The 15319-nt window shown below is 36.0% G+C and overlaps 1 protein-coding gene across 2 annotated transcripts in view; it reads left to right on the forward strand.

Annotated features, from left to right (window-relative positions):
- NDFIP2 (Nedd4 family interacting protein 2) overlaps positions 1–15319 on the forward strand; it is a 65809-nt gene that overhangs the window by 33185 nt on the left and 17305 nt on the right. For both annotated transcript variants that reach the window (XM_047870668.1, XM_047870677.1), the window contains exons 4-6: positions 419–575; positions 6876–7009; positions 12358–12451. In XM_047870668.1, coding sequence (XP_047726624.1) covers positions 419–575; positions 6876–7009; positions 12358–12451 — 385 coding nt within the window. The remainder of the gene's footprint in view (positions 1–418; positions 576–6875; positions 7010–12357; positions 12452–15319) is intronic.

Consider the following 15319-nt stretch of genomic DNA (forward strand, 5'->3'; position numbering starts at 1 on the left):
TGTTTATATATTATTATTTCATTTTATTAATTCAGGTTACATTTCTTATCCTAGATGCTAGTGTAATAGAAATGGTATTGTGGTTGTATTAGTTGTTTTCTTTGTAGCGATTAATACATGGTAGATGATAATTAACTTAGGATTGAATGGATTTGAATGTATTTTGGTCATGATTTTTTTTCTTTACAAGTGCTTAATTTGAACCTCAATTTTATTGTAAAGAAACTACCAAAAATACAATTTTTTAATGACTGCGTAGGGCTCTTACAAATTTTGTTCATCTTTTTAAATGCTATTTTTCTTTGTTTTTAGCTAAAAAGTGATCCTTTGCCTAAAACAGTCTTTGAAAATCAGCTTAAATTTTTTAAAAATAATAATGAGAATTACATTATTGTTTTCTTTTTCCTTGTTCTCTTAGCTTCACAATGAAGAGGATAATTCAGAGTCATCTGCTGTAGAGCAACCATCGACTTCAAACTCAACACCGCAGACTGCTCCTTCTGCATCAGTACTTGAAACTGACTCTTCTCCTCCACCTTATAGCAGTATTACTGTGGAAGTACCTACAACTTCAGGTATTGTTTCTAGTTTGAAACGACAAGTAATATTTTTAATATCTCCTTTTTTTTTTATTTATTTATTTTTATTTTTTTAATTATTTTTGGGACAGAGAGAGACAGAGCATGAACGGGGGAGGGGCAGAGAGAGAGGGAGACACAGAATCGGAAACAGGCTCCAGGCTCTGAGCCATCAGCCCAGAGCCCGACGCAGGGCTTGAACTCACGGACCGCGAGATCGTGACCTGGCCAAAGTCGGACGCTTAACCGACTGCGCCACCCAGGCGCCCCTCCTTTTTTTTTTTTAACCAGTATGGTTTCGTGTAATTATCGAGTCTATTAAGAGGCTTCCTGGTTTTATGATTTTTTTAAAAAAAGGTTTTCCCAAGGATAGTTTGTGAAATGTTTACTCATATATTACTTGCCTCATGTTCTTGTTGTTTTCAAAAAAAATTATAAGTATAAACTTGTTTATGCTTATTACTATTTCCAACAGAGTAGCATATTGCTTTTGGAAGAAATAAATACATTGTATGTACACGACATATTTTTATATATTTGTGTTTGTGTATATTTACTTACATAGTTGTAAAACAAGGTATTATTGATGCTGAGTGTGAGCAGGAATGTGGTATGTGTGAACGGAGGTGAAGGGTGTACATAATGTTATCACATACATATGGTAGTAATTCCTGGACATACAACAGTGGTTCCGGCTTCTTACTGTTCATCTTATCTTTTCAGGTCATTCTAAAGAGATATCCTCCTCAGTTTCTCCGGCCACAATTTGTATTTTCCCAGGAATGCTAAGCTAATCATTATATAATTTATTTTTTATTCTTTACTTTTATTCCAGTACAGTTAACATACAGTGTTATATTAGTTTCAGGTGTACAATAATTTAGCAGTTCTGTACATTTCAGTGCTCATCATAAGTGTACTCTTAATCCCCTTCACCTATTTCATTCATCCCTTTACTCACGTCCTTCCAATAACCATTTGTTTGTTGTCTGTGGTTAATAGTCTCATAGTCTCATTTTTGGTTTGTCTCGTTTTCTTTCCTTTGCTCATTTGTTTTGTTTCTTAAATTCCACATATGAGTAAAGTCATATGGTATTTGTGTTTCCCTGACTTATTTCACTTAGCATTGTACTCTCTAGCTCCATCCATGTTGTTGCAAATGGCAAGATTTCATTCTTTTTTAAAAAAGCTGAATAATACTCCACTATATACATACACACCATATCCTTTGTATCCTTTCATCTACCAGTGGACACTAGGGCTTCTTTCATAATTTGGCTATTTGGCTATTGTAAATAGTGCTACAATAAATACAGGGGCCCATATATCCTTTCAAATTAATGTTTTCATGTTCTTTGGGTAAATACCCAGTAGTGTACGATTACTTGGTCATAGGGTAGTTCTATTTTTGACTTAAAAAATTTTTTTTTTAATGTTTATTTAGTTTTTAGAGAGAAAGTGAGAGAGCACTCGTGAGAGTTGGGAAGGGACAGAGAGAGATGGAGACACAGAATCGGAAGCAGGCTCCAGGCTCTGAGCTGTCAGCACAGAGCCCGACGCAGGGCTCAAACCCATGAATGGTGAGATCATGACCTGAGCTGAGGTCAGACTCTTAACCGACTGAGCCACCTGGGCACCCCCTATTTTTGACTTTTTAAACTTCCATACTGTTTTTCACAGTGGCTGCACCAGTTTGCATTCCCATAGCAGTGCATGAGAGTTTATTTTTCTGCACATCCTTGCAAACATTTGTTGTTTCTTGGAGTTAATCATTATATAATTGAAAAAAGTTTAGGGGCGTCTGGGTAGCTCAGTTGGTTGAGCGTCCAACTTTGGCTCAGGTCTGATCTCACAGTTTGTGAGTTCGAGCCCCGCGTGGAGCTCCCTGCTGTCAGTGCAGAGCTTGCTTGGATCCTTTATCCTCTTCTTTCTCTGCCCCTCCCCTGCTTGCACTCTCTCAAAAATAAATATTTAAATTTTTAAATGTGCTTTTGTATACGATTGTAAATAACCTCTACGTATTTTATGTATTCTTTAGGAAACACTTTTTAAATCTATTATAAGAAACATTTTAATATTAGAAGACCCTTCACTAGAGTATTCATCTTTCTTATCTCTTATTCTGTAATCAATATCAATACTTCTCAAACTTCTGCCAACCTTATCTTGTTACCATTTCTGCTTCTACAAATTTTATCTAGACCATATGGGTGTGTAAAAAGATCATACCATTTACTTTTTCCCTTTACAATTTTATGCAATTGCTGAAAATGATTTTCTTACGAAGGTATTCTCACTAATTTAGTAAATGCTTACTCCTTTTGTTTGTATATAATGTTTATTTGATCAATGTGCTTCTTTAGTGCCCAGTTTGATGGACAGTTTTTATATTGATTTATATCAGTTTTATTTGTCTTTGTCCATAGGATTTAACAGCTGGATTGGTGCTAGCTAAAATTTATTTTGGGCTAATTTTTTTTTCATTATTCTACGAGTTTCCAGAATATAGTGCAGTGAATTTGCTATTCTAGTCTAGGTAAAAGAAAAATAAATCTATTTGATGGTAGTCTTGAAGAAAGAAAAGGAGGTATTTTCCTGATGCTTTGCCTGTGTTTGAATGATGGACAATGCTAAGATTGAAATTACAGGTTTTTTTCTTGTGGCCACCATTGCCTGGCTGTATAACAAGCTACCATAAAACAAACAGAGTAAAGTAGCAGTCATTTAGTGTTATCAGTTCTCATGGTTTTTGGGGTGGGCTAGACTCAGTTATGCGATTGTCTCCCAGGATCTCATGTTATTATTATCTTTTGGTGACCTGGAGCTGGAGTCATCTTGAGGCTTCCTTATTTACATATTTGGCAGCTGATGCAAGCTTCCGCTGGGGCCTCCGCTGAGACTGTTGGCCAGAACACCTGTACGTGACCTCTTGTGGCCTGGGCTTCCTCACTGAATGGAGGCTGAGTTCCAAGAACAAGCCAAATAGAATCTGTGTCACCTGTTGTGGCATTACCACTCAAGTCACACAGTGTCACGTCTGCCACATTTGATTTGTTAGAAGTGAATATCTGGGGTTAGTCTTTATTCAAGACAATTAGTCTCTACCTCTTGATGGGAAGAGTTTGAAAGAATAAAGGAGGTTTCAGTACCTTTAAAACTGTCAGTGGCTTCTTCCTCCATCACTGAACCTTTTCCTTGTCAGTTGTCTTCACTTCGGTAAATGGCTCCACTAGGCCAGAAACCTTGAAGGCATCTTTTTGGGTCTTTATCACAGAATTATGTTTTTTTCTCCTTTAATTTTTGACATAATGAAATATGTTATTACTAGATTTCTTTTTAAGCCAATTCATTTCTGCATTCATAGACTAAATTGTTACCATATTCTAATCCATTCTGGATTTATATTTGTTAATGTTTTTTTTCCCAAAAGTTTTGCAATTTTATTAGTGGGATCTTTAACCCTTGTACTGTCTTTGTGGTTTTAGTGTTAATATTATGTATGGAAGCAACATAGCATGAATTGAGAAGCTTCTCATTCTTCTGTGCTCTAGAATAGTTTTGATAATGGAGCATGTCATTTTTTTTTTTTTAATTTTTATGTATTTTGAGAGAGAAACAGTGTTAGTGGGGAAGGGGCAGAGAGAGAGAGAGAGAGAGAGAGAGAGAGAGAGAGAGAGAAAGAATCCCAAGCAGGTTTCACACTTAGTGTGGAGCCTGACATGGGGCTTGATCTCACAACCATGAGATCATGACCTGAGCCAAAATTAAGAGTTAGATGCTTAACCAGCTAAGCCACCCAGGTGCCACACAGATCATGTCATTTTTAGAGATTGGATAAATTTCCATTTAAGACAGGTTGTCCTTGCTACCTAGGTATTCAGTTATTCTTATAATCTGTGTGACTACTGGTCTCTTATTTTTACACTTGTACTAAAAGGCCATTCATGACTGTAATTGAACACAAGAACTGAGTAATTCTAGAAGTTTGCTTCTCTTTAATGAAAAACATCAATAGTGTTTTTCTTCAGCCTTTTACTGTTAAATTTTAAGCATGGACAGTACCAGTTTTCTGTGGAGATTATGTTCTTCAGTAGGTCACTTTATGGCTGGTTTTATAGATCTGAGCGCCATCAATAATAATAGTTGACATTTGTATAATGCTTTACAGTTTACAGAGTCCTCTTGACTACTCTTAAATCCTGTCGTATAACAGCAAGTAACAGCCTTACTGAGTCGGTTTTATGGATGAGAAAGTAGAGCTTCATAAAGTGCTTAAGTGATTTGCTTGAGGTCACACAGCTTAAGACGAGCAGCTAGGATTGGCGCTCCCCAGACTTTAAATTTTCTGGTTGAGAACTGCTGCCTTAAAGGGTAGATAAAAAATAAGTAAAATTAACCAGTGAAAGTTAAAACTATAGCAGTGCTTTTTCCCAGTTTGCATTGCATTTGTTAGTTTCATTTTGCCTTTCACGGGAGTTAAAACTTTTCAAAAATTACATATCTGTTGTTAATGTAAAAGATCTCATCCTTTTGGGTAATGTATGTCATTGTTCCAGTTTTTAAATTTATAATTTTAATGTTACTGCCTTAAAATTTATAACCATTGCTTTCACTTAAATTTTGCTTCTATTCGAGGCTTCAGAACTAAAGAAATCTATTTTCCTGACTGTGTGTGGTGTTTTTACATCTGAATAAGAAGTCATTTCTAAGGATTTATGAGCCTTGTACCATTTTGGTGGTACTCAGTGTTCTGCTGCTACTAGCATTACCTGTCATTGGATTAAAAATTGCCTAGCTTCATATCCTTAGCTCTTATTGATAGCATTTAAAAAACTTCTTTTAAAACCAGTATACATTAAAATACAAAAGGAAAAGAATTGCTAGAGTGAAATGTGTTTTCATGTGGAAATGCAAGAAATTCTGATAGAGAAAATTATAAACCGATATAGAAAATGTGCAAATGCTGTATTTATAATCGAGGAAATCACGAAAGTGATGTCAGACATTGGGGTGTGGATAACTTTGAGAGTCTGATTTTCTTGGCAGTGATGCTAGCATGAGTCTAATCAGTATATCAACCTGTATGTATCGCTTTACCTGTACTGCTGAAGTTGGTGATAAGTGATGCAGGTTTTTTTTCTAAATTAGCACTCTTTGGGGCTCCTGGGTGGCTCATTTGCTTAAGCGTCCAACTCTTGGTTTCAGCTCAGGTCATGATCTCACAGGTTTGTGAGTTCGAGCCCCGCATCAGGTTCTGTGCTGGCAGTGTGGAGTCTGCTTGGGATTCTCCTTCTCTCTCTCTCTCTCTGCTCCCTTCCCAACTTGCTCTGTCTCTGTCACTCTCCAAATAGATAAATAAACTTAAAAAAAAAGTAAAATTAGCACTCTCCCCTTGCTATTGTGTTATATTTCTGAAGATCATATTTTAAAAATCATCTAAAAATTGGGGAGGGAAAAATTCTTCATAAAAAGAAACTCTGAAAAACTAGGTAGATACGGAAAAAAATGAGAAGAGGGGGAGAGGAGTAAAAAAGAACTAAAAATCACCAGTCTTTTTTAGGAAAGAGAAATGTTGAGTTTGCTGAAGAGATTTGGACAGTTGCTAAAACTGACATGTAAAAAAAAAATGAACCTTACATGTTATGAGAGCAAATATTGGTAATTAGGAAATCCCTGGACTCTGCCACTTGTTGGTTGTGTAATACTGGGCAAATTCCTTAAGTTTTCTGAACTTGAGAGTTGCTAGGATTAATGTCTATAGAAGTGGCATATTAAATAATGAGTACTATACAAGTGTTATTATTCCTGATACTTCTACTTTTAGGCTATGAGATTATGAGCAAGTAAATTAAATTCTTTGAGCATAGCAGTAGGTAGAATGGATGCTCATATGTGATGACTTTCTCACCTCCCTTGTCTTGCACAGATTTTCAGATTTCATTCTTGATATTTTTGTTTTTTGTAACAGCCTTTAGATGATATTTATGAGTCTTTTCCCTTTATAATAGATATGGGACTAAACTAACACATAGGATTGAATTAGTAACTTACATACTACCTAGCTTTATAAAATAAGACTACAAATAGCAGTAATAGTCTTTAGTAGCCTGTTGTAAATTATTAAATTATGTTTTTGACTGTAAAAATTTTAGTTTGTTTGTTTTAATATTTAATTAATTAATTAATTAATTAAATTAATATTTAATTTTAATATTTAATATTTAAATAATATTGTTTAATATTTAAAAAAAAAATAGTTTGTTTTAATGGTTGTCCTTTTTTAATCCCTTTCTTCAGATTCAGAAGTTTACAGTGAGTTTTATCCCGTGCCACCTCCCTACAGTGTCGCTACCTCCCTTCCTACATACGATGAAGCCGAGAAGGCCAAGGCTGCTGCCATGGCGGCTGCAGCAGCAGAAACAGCTCAGAGAGTAAGGCGATCTGATTGCTTCCTTTTGAGAATATCGTCTAGTAATTCTGAGTACATTCAGTAATGTCAGAAATAGTTCTCTAAGAGTGTTTGTGCATGTAGATTGTTTTTTAGTATTTTCTCTACTACTGCTTATGTGTGTTGTCATGCTATGGTGAAATTGGCACTCTCCTAGTTAAATCCACCTTCTCCACCATTTCTTTTTCTGTTAATTTCTATATCAGTCTTCCTCCTACACTCCATCTTAGTTTGTGGACATCCTAGTCCTTATCTTTACCAATATGTTTCCTAAGTCTTGATTTGTCTTCCCTCACGTGCTTTTACCCCCCTCACTCTAGTTACTGTATCCCATTGACCTCTTCACTGTTGATATCCTTATTTCCTTCTTTATATAATTTGGATTTTGTGGTCCTTAACTACAATCATAAAGCATCTTTTTTTCCCCTACTCAATTGTGTATATTAGTATAGCCAGTCTAGTGACTCTGAATGAACTCAGTGTAGGTTAAAAAACACAGAGAAATAACATTACAAGGCCTCCAAATTATGTTTGTCAACTAACTTTTTAATATTTGTTGGCATTTTAACACATCCCACACTAGAAGTTTAGAATGATGGTCAAGGATTTCACCTGCCCCTTCTCCCCTTACTGTCTCAGTAGGAGAGCCAGTGATACATATGGATGCTACTTCTTGTTCTGGTAAAGGAGTGACTATCTCAGTAGTGGACAGTCAACAAGATGCATGTGCGCTATTTTACAGTCCAGTAAAAGATGGAAGTTATTTCATTTCAGCATGGCTGCAAGCCGGGCTAGAGTTTGTTGCCCTTTTTTCTTGCTTTAGACGTTAGAGATGAGTACCATTTCAGAGTCCTAGATTCATCCCATTTTTTTTCAGGAAAAGACACCCAAACTTATGTTTACACAGAAAGCTAGAATGAGGTGAGGGATAAAGGGAGAGAAAGGAGTTTTTGTGCACAGCGTTCTCCTGCCATCAGGCCAGAGCCCAGCAAGTAGTGTATTTGATAGGTGAGTGTTTTCTCCTGGATGGGTTTCTTTTGTCAGTACAGCACTTTCCATGCCTGCTCCCACTCTTGTACTCCAACACACAGAGTTAAATGTCAACATAAATAGCTTTGGGCACATAAGTAAAAACAGCAAGCCTCAAATTTATTATTTATGCCTTTTCCCTCTGAGGGGGAAAGCAAGTCTTTGTTAAGACCGTGGCATAAATACAGCTCAGTCAATAAGGGTTTTTTGATGCTTGGAGGAGAGAATCATAGAGAAGGAGCATAGATCTGTATAGAGTGTGGAGTTTCTATCAAAATCAACTCTAGGTTGCCTGGCACATATGTGGTTGTCCATGCATTGTATGCATGCATGCACTCTCCGTGAACCAGAAGGACTCTTTTTCTCAGGGAGTGTCTCTCTAGAGACCTTGGAAATGGCAGAGGTCCTTAAAAGGATGTTAAGCAAGTTTGGGACCTCTATTGCCCTAACTTGCACACAGTAGGGTAGAACTCTCCAAAGAAAGAAGCAAGCCTTGTCTTGCTCTCTGTGAGGAAAAGCTTTTAGAACATGGCTTATTCACCAGGTAGTCTTATCTTACAACCTAATAGTGAGCAGTGTTTGTTTTTTTGTACCTTATTTTAAAGTTTGTCAGTAACTTGTCTTTTGACACAAAAACTAACACTTTATAAATTGTGAGCAACTCCAGGACGAGGACCTTGTGGTTACATTTCTAGCACCTCGCTATTATCTGGCACATACTTGGTATTTAATAAATTACAGTTTATTAAGTTGAATACTTTTTAAAAATTAGCAATGAAGAGAAAGAAATTAGGAAGAAGAAAATACCACACTTGTTCTCTTACAGCTTTTCATTTTAAAATATATTGGTGTCTTTTACCAGTTTTGGGATTTATAAAGCTGTGTTTAATGTTGTTGAAATTATCACAGAGTTTCTTTTATTTTTTAAGCATTTTATCTAAATGTTTCTCTGTTATTTTAATGGTTTAGTGAAATTCCATGGAATCAATTATGCTACTGTAATTTAGTGGTCATTCCTCTCTGGTAAAGTTATCAGATTATTTTGAAATGTGTGTTGATGTGTGTATGTTTTACATTGTTAATGTCGTAAAGATATCTTTGCATATATGTTTTCTTTTTACAAATGATGTGTGATAAAAATATCTGGACTGATATTTAGAAAAAAATATGAAATGTTTATATTCTTGCTATCATACTGACTGGTTTGGAGGGGCTTACACTGGGTTTTAATGCTCATTTCTTGAATTAACTTGAAATTATACAAAATCTTATTGTGTATTTAGTCATTGCCAATCACTGAATTTTCTACGATATATGATTGCAGAGTACTTGAGGGATCTTTTGGCCCAAATAATGAGCAATATGGTTCTGAAAGCCTTTTTCTTTTGGCAGTGTATGTAGTGAGACTGCCATGAATATATTAGCATTTTCTTGACCAGTCTCCTGAGCCTCAGTTCCCACTAAGAAACACAAAGAGGACCAAGTAATGTTTCCACACACAGTGTGGAACCTTGAGTTTAGTGAACCCAATGTATTTTTAATGGTCACTAAACATGCCCACATCTCTGCCCTAGGGAGTGACACGCTCTCTCTTTCAAAGCCGTCTGCAATATAAACATCCTTGAAAAGATAGTACAGAAGAAGGGCAGCCATTGCCTCCACCTGGAAGACAATCAGAAACATGAAGGACTCATCAAGAATTGTCTCCTGACAAGAGTCCACTGTTGGTGGGCGTTTAGATTGTATCTGATCTTTTGCTCTTATTAACATTGCTGCAACAAATTATCTTTAATACATGATTTCTTGTAAGTGGGAATATAAGAAGTAAATTTGTACAGAGTATTTCAAGAACTGGAATGCTGGGTCAAAGGGTGTGTGGGTAAATTTTTTTTTTCTTTTTTAAGAGTTTTTATTTCAGTTCCAGTTAACATACAGTGTGATATTAGTTTCAGGCGTACAGTTTAGTGATTCAACACTTACATATGACACCCAGTGCTCATCACAACAAGTGCAGTCCTTGATCCCTATCGCCTTTTTGACCCATCCCCTGCCCCTCTGGTAACCATCAGTTCTCTATAGTTAAGTCTGTTTCTTGGTTTCTCTCTTTCTCCCTATGATCCTTTGTTTTGTTTCTTAAATTTCACATATGTGAAATCATGTGGTATTTGTTTTTGACTGACTTCGCTTAGCAAAATACTGTGTTTAGCTCCACATCACATCCACATCATTGCAAATGGCAAGGTTTCATTCTTTTTTATGGCCAAGTAATATTTCATTGTATGTATGTACCATGTCTTCTTTATCCATTCATCAATCAGCAGACACTTGGGCTGTTTTCATAATATGGCTGTTGTAGATAATGCTACACTGAGGTGCGTGTCTCCCTTTGAAGTAGTATATTTGTATTCTTTGGGTAAATACCTAGCAGGGCAGTTGTTGGATCATAGAGTTATTTCTGTTTTAACTTTTTGAGGAACCTTCCTCCATTCTGTTTTCCGGAATAGCTGCACCAGTTTACATTCCACCAACACTGCAGGAGGGTTCTGTTTTCTCCACATCCTCACCAACACCTGTTGTTTCTTGTGTTTTTGATTTTAGCCATTCTGACAGGTGTGAGGTGGTATCTCATTGTAGTTTTCATTTGCATTTCCCTGATGATGAAGTATGGTGAGTATTTTCTTGTGTCTGTTGGCCATCTAGATGTCTTCTTTGGAAAAAAATCTATTCATGCCTTCTGCCCACCTTTTAATTGGATTATTCATTTTTTGGGTGTTGAGTTTTATAAGTTCTTCATACATTTTGGATACTAATCCTTTTTTAGATATGTCATTTGCAAATATCTTCTCCATTCCATAGTTTGCCTTTTAGTTTTGTTTCCTTCACTGTGCAGAAGCTGTTTGTTTGTTTATTTATTTACTTATTTATTTATTTATTAAAAAAAATTTTTTTTAACGTTTATTTATTTTTGAGACAGAGAGAGACAGATCATGAACAGGGGAGGAGCAGAGAGAGAGGGAGACACAGAATCTGAAACAGGCTCCAGGCTCTGAGCTGTCAGCACAGAGCCCGACGCGGGGCTTGAACTCACGGACTGTGAGATCATGACCTGAGCCGAAGTCGGATGCTTAACCGACCAAGCCACCCAGGCGCCCCTTACTTATTTATTTTTGAGAGAGAGAGAGACAGAGCGGAAGCAGGGGAGAGGGGGAGAGAGAGGGAGACACAGAATCCGAAGCAGGCTTCAGGCTCCAAGCTGTCAGCACAGAGCTGGATGTGGGGCTTGAACTTATGAGCCACGAGATCATGACCCGAGCCAAAGTGGGATGCTAAACTGACTGAGCCACCTAGCCGCCCCTATTTACTTACTTAAAAAAAATTTTTTTAATGTTTATTTTTGAGAGAGAGAGACAGAATATGAGTGGGGGAGGGGCAGAGAGAGGGAGACACAGAATTCGAAACAGGCTCCAGGCTCTGAGCTGTCAGCACAGAGCCTTACCTGAGGCTCGAACTCATGAACTGTGAGATCATGACCTGAGCCGACATCAGATGCTTAACCGACTGAGCCACCCACCCAGGTGCCCCAGAAGGTTTTTATTTTGATCAAGTCCCGATAGTTTATTTTCTCTTTTGTTTCCCTTGCCTCCGGAGAGATGTATCTAGTAAGAAGTTGCTACGGCTAATGTCAAAGAGGTTACTGCCTGGATTTTCCTCTAGGATTTTAATGATTTTGGGTCTCATATTTAGGTCTTTCATCCATTTTGAATTATTGTTGTGTATGGTATAGGAAAGCGGTCCAGTTTCATTCTTCTGCATGTTGCTGTCCAGTTTTCCCAACAGCGTTTGTTAAAGAGACTGTCTTTTTGCCACTGGATATTCTTTCCTGTTTTGTTGAAGATTAATTGACCATATAGTTGTAGGTTACATTTTTATTTTTGATAAATATTGCCAAGTTGCCAGCCATAGAGGTCATATAATTTACACTCCACCAATGATCATGAAAATTCCTCTTTCCCATTGGATGCAAATGCACAGTGTCAGTCACATCTTTCTTGATATCATTTTCATTAATCCAGTATTTAGTTTTTATCTTTTTTGTTTAACCCTTTTTAAGGGTGCCCATGAAAAATGAATTCTTGCTAATGTTTTTGATTACTTTGTGCCAGATATTGTATTCTCTGTATCATTTTGTCTATACAACAAATTGAGGACATTTGATTTTATTTAATTTTTTATCTTTATACTTAAGATAATAAAGTTGTAATTAGTTTTTAGTGTGCTAGTCTAATGTTACATGTTTTACAGATTCAGGAGGAAGAGTGTCAACCAAGAGATGACTTTAGTGATGCAGACCAGCTCCGAGTGGGTAATGATGGAATTTTTATGCTGGCGTTTTTCAGTAAGTGATTTTTCATTTCCACATTGTTTCTTTGGGTATACTGGCTACATGTGTATTTAAAGTAACATAGATAGTGAAGAAAGGCAAATATTGTTAAAGTATGTCTAATTAGTGTAAAATATAAATTGTTTCTGATATGTGATCATGTGAGACCATAAAAATCCTAGAATTTATTAAACACAACTGTGTATTGCAATCATTATGCTAGATACTGATTGTATAGAGTTATATAAGCATATTTAAGCTAAATATGTTTTTTTTTTCTTTTTTTTTTTTTTTTTAAATTTTTTTTTTTTTTCAATGTTTTATTTTTATTTTTGGGACAGAGAGAGACAGAGCATGAACAGGGGAGGGGCAGAGAGAGAGGGAGACACAGAATCGGAAACAGGCTCCAGGCTCTGAGCCATCAGCCCAGAGCCCGATGCGGGGCTCGAACTCACAGACCGCGAGATCGTGACCTGGCTGAAGTCGGACGCTTAACCGACTGCGCCACCCAGGCGCCCCAAGCTAAATATGTTTTTGCATGAAAAATGTTGCATGTCCATGCAGTGATGTAGGACCAGGCAGAATGAAACTATTAACTTCTGCTTTTGGGGCAAAGGACTTCCATTTGAGCGTCTTTATAAGGCACGAAAGAAGGGTTGGAAAAGGAAATATTTTGGGCAACTGGAATAATGTGATTTGAGACACAAAAGAAATCAAGTATGTCTTCTTTGGGGGAATGGTAAATGATTAGAAGACCAGAAACCTAAGTAAGATTTTTTTTTTTAACATGTTGCAGAATTCTTAGTTTAATATCTGAACTTATAAAGTATGCTTTATGCTTTGAGGGAAGACTGTGTTATAGTCTTATTATTTAAATTCCTAATACAGGGATTGGCATATAGTATACTCAGTACATAATATTATGACACTTGAATTGTTTAATTGCTAAAATTAAGTTTTAGAAACCCAATATTCATGTAAGTAAATTTCTTAGACTAGGATATGGTGAATTTCTGCCCTCAACCTGGTTAAATGACCAAGCTTTCACAGAATGCATATTTCATTCATTTTAAGTATAATGTTTATTTTGATAATAAAACTGAGGAATATTTTACTTATTTAAAGTATCACATTCAAATCTAAAAATAGAAAATTCTTCTTGAGTTACTTTTGAGTCTGGGAAATCCCTAATCCTCCATTTTGAAATGGTTTCTTGCTTGCTTGCTTTCATTTCACCTGCTGAAGAACAGAAGTAGATAACTACTCAGAAATGGTAGGTTAGTGGGAAGATGGTTACGTTTTCTCTTCAAATTCAGTACCTTATGTTCTGCTTCGCAGCCAGCTGATGTATATGCAATATTTAAATCTTGTGGTTTTAGTTAAAGTTTGTAATTAGATACAATGTTGGGTATAGTAGAAAGGAACACTTTGGCTACAGATAACTACTGTCTTGTGCTGTCAGTCTAGTAAACTGACTTTTTTCTTAGTTTTAGTTTAACTAGTAAGCCTTTATTATCAAGTCTTCCACATATTTTGCTAAGAGCGTAAATATTAATTCCTCTAATGGTTATAGCTTTTAAAAATCTTAATTGGAAAAGAGAATTTAAATTAATTGGGCTATTTTTAGTATAAAGACCTGTTTCTTAGGAATAAAAATGTGATTTAATACCATCTAGTTATTTGACTCAGAGCTTAGTGATTATTTCTCTATTTCTCGATTTCACTTAACCCTGCTATCTTTTTTTTTTTTTTTTTTTTTTAATTTTTTTTTTCAACGTTTATTTATTTTTGGGACAGAGAGAGACAGAGCATGAACGGGGGAGGGGCAGAGAGAGAGGGAGACACAGAATCGGAAACAGGCTCCAGGCTCTGAGCCATCAGCCCAGAGCCTGACGCGGGGCTCGAACTCACAGACCGCGAGATCGTGACCTGGCTGAAGTCGGACGCTTAACCGACTGCGCCACCCAGGCGCCCCAACCCTGCTATCTTTTTAACCTTTATTTTTTTTTAGATTTGAAAACATTTTTCTTGATTAAACAGTGTTGTGTTTGGTAACCTAGACACGTGGTTGACCTTACTTGGCCTGTGGTGGTATATAATTTAATATAAATATATTTAATATATTTAGTGTAAATCACCTACTTTTACTGCATTTTTACTAATGCCTCTACACCTTATTTTTTTATGCATCCCATTCTATAAGTACTGCACCAATATTATAAGAGTAAAAATATATATTATTTTCAGACTTCATTTCCTAACATATTTTTTTGTGGTAGACTGTAGGCCAGTGTTTGAGTTTATTTGCTTTGATGAGCATAGATTTATTTGTAATCACTACCATCTAGTGGCTGTTCTTCAAATTGCAACTTGGTATATTTTTCATGCTTCCACTATCTAATAGTAGCTATTGTCTAGATTTAGATTCTGTTCTATTTTCTATTTCTGTGGTTCAGAAATAGATTTTTTTTAATTTTTAAAAATTTTTCATTTTAATTTCAGTACAGTTAACATACATAGTGTTATAATAGTTTCAAGTGTACAATATAGTGATTCAGCAGTTCTGTACATTTTCAGTATTCATCATAAGTATCTTCTTTAATCCCCATCACTTATTTCACCCATTCCCCTCCCCCACCGCCTCCTGTCTGGTAACTGTCAGCTTGTTCTCTATAGTTAAGAGTCTGTTTCTTGGTTTGTTTCTCTTTTTTTTTTTTTCGTTTGCTTGCCTTTGTTTCCTAAATTCCACATGAGCGTAATCATATGATATTTGTCTTTCTCTGACTTATTTCACCTAGCATTATACTCTCTAGCTTCATCCTTGTTGTTGCAAATGGCAATATTTCTTTTTTTTTTTTTTTAGTTTTTTTTTTTTTAATGTTT

This window comes from Prionailurus viverrinus, chromosome A1 (genome assembly GCF_022837055.1).
Source record: "Prionailurus viverrinus isolate Anna chromosome A1, UM_Priviv_1.0, whole genome shotgun sequence".
In the NCBI taxonomy this organism is placed as follows: Eukaryota; Metazoa; Chordata; class Mammalia; order Carnivora; family Felidae; genus Prionailurus; species Prionailurus viverrinus.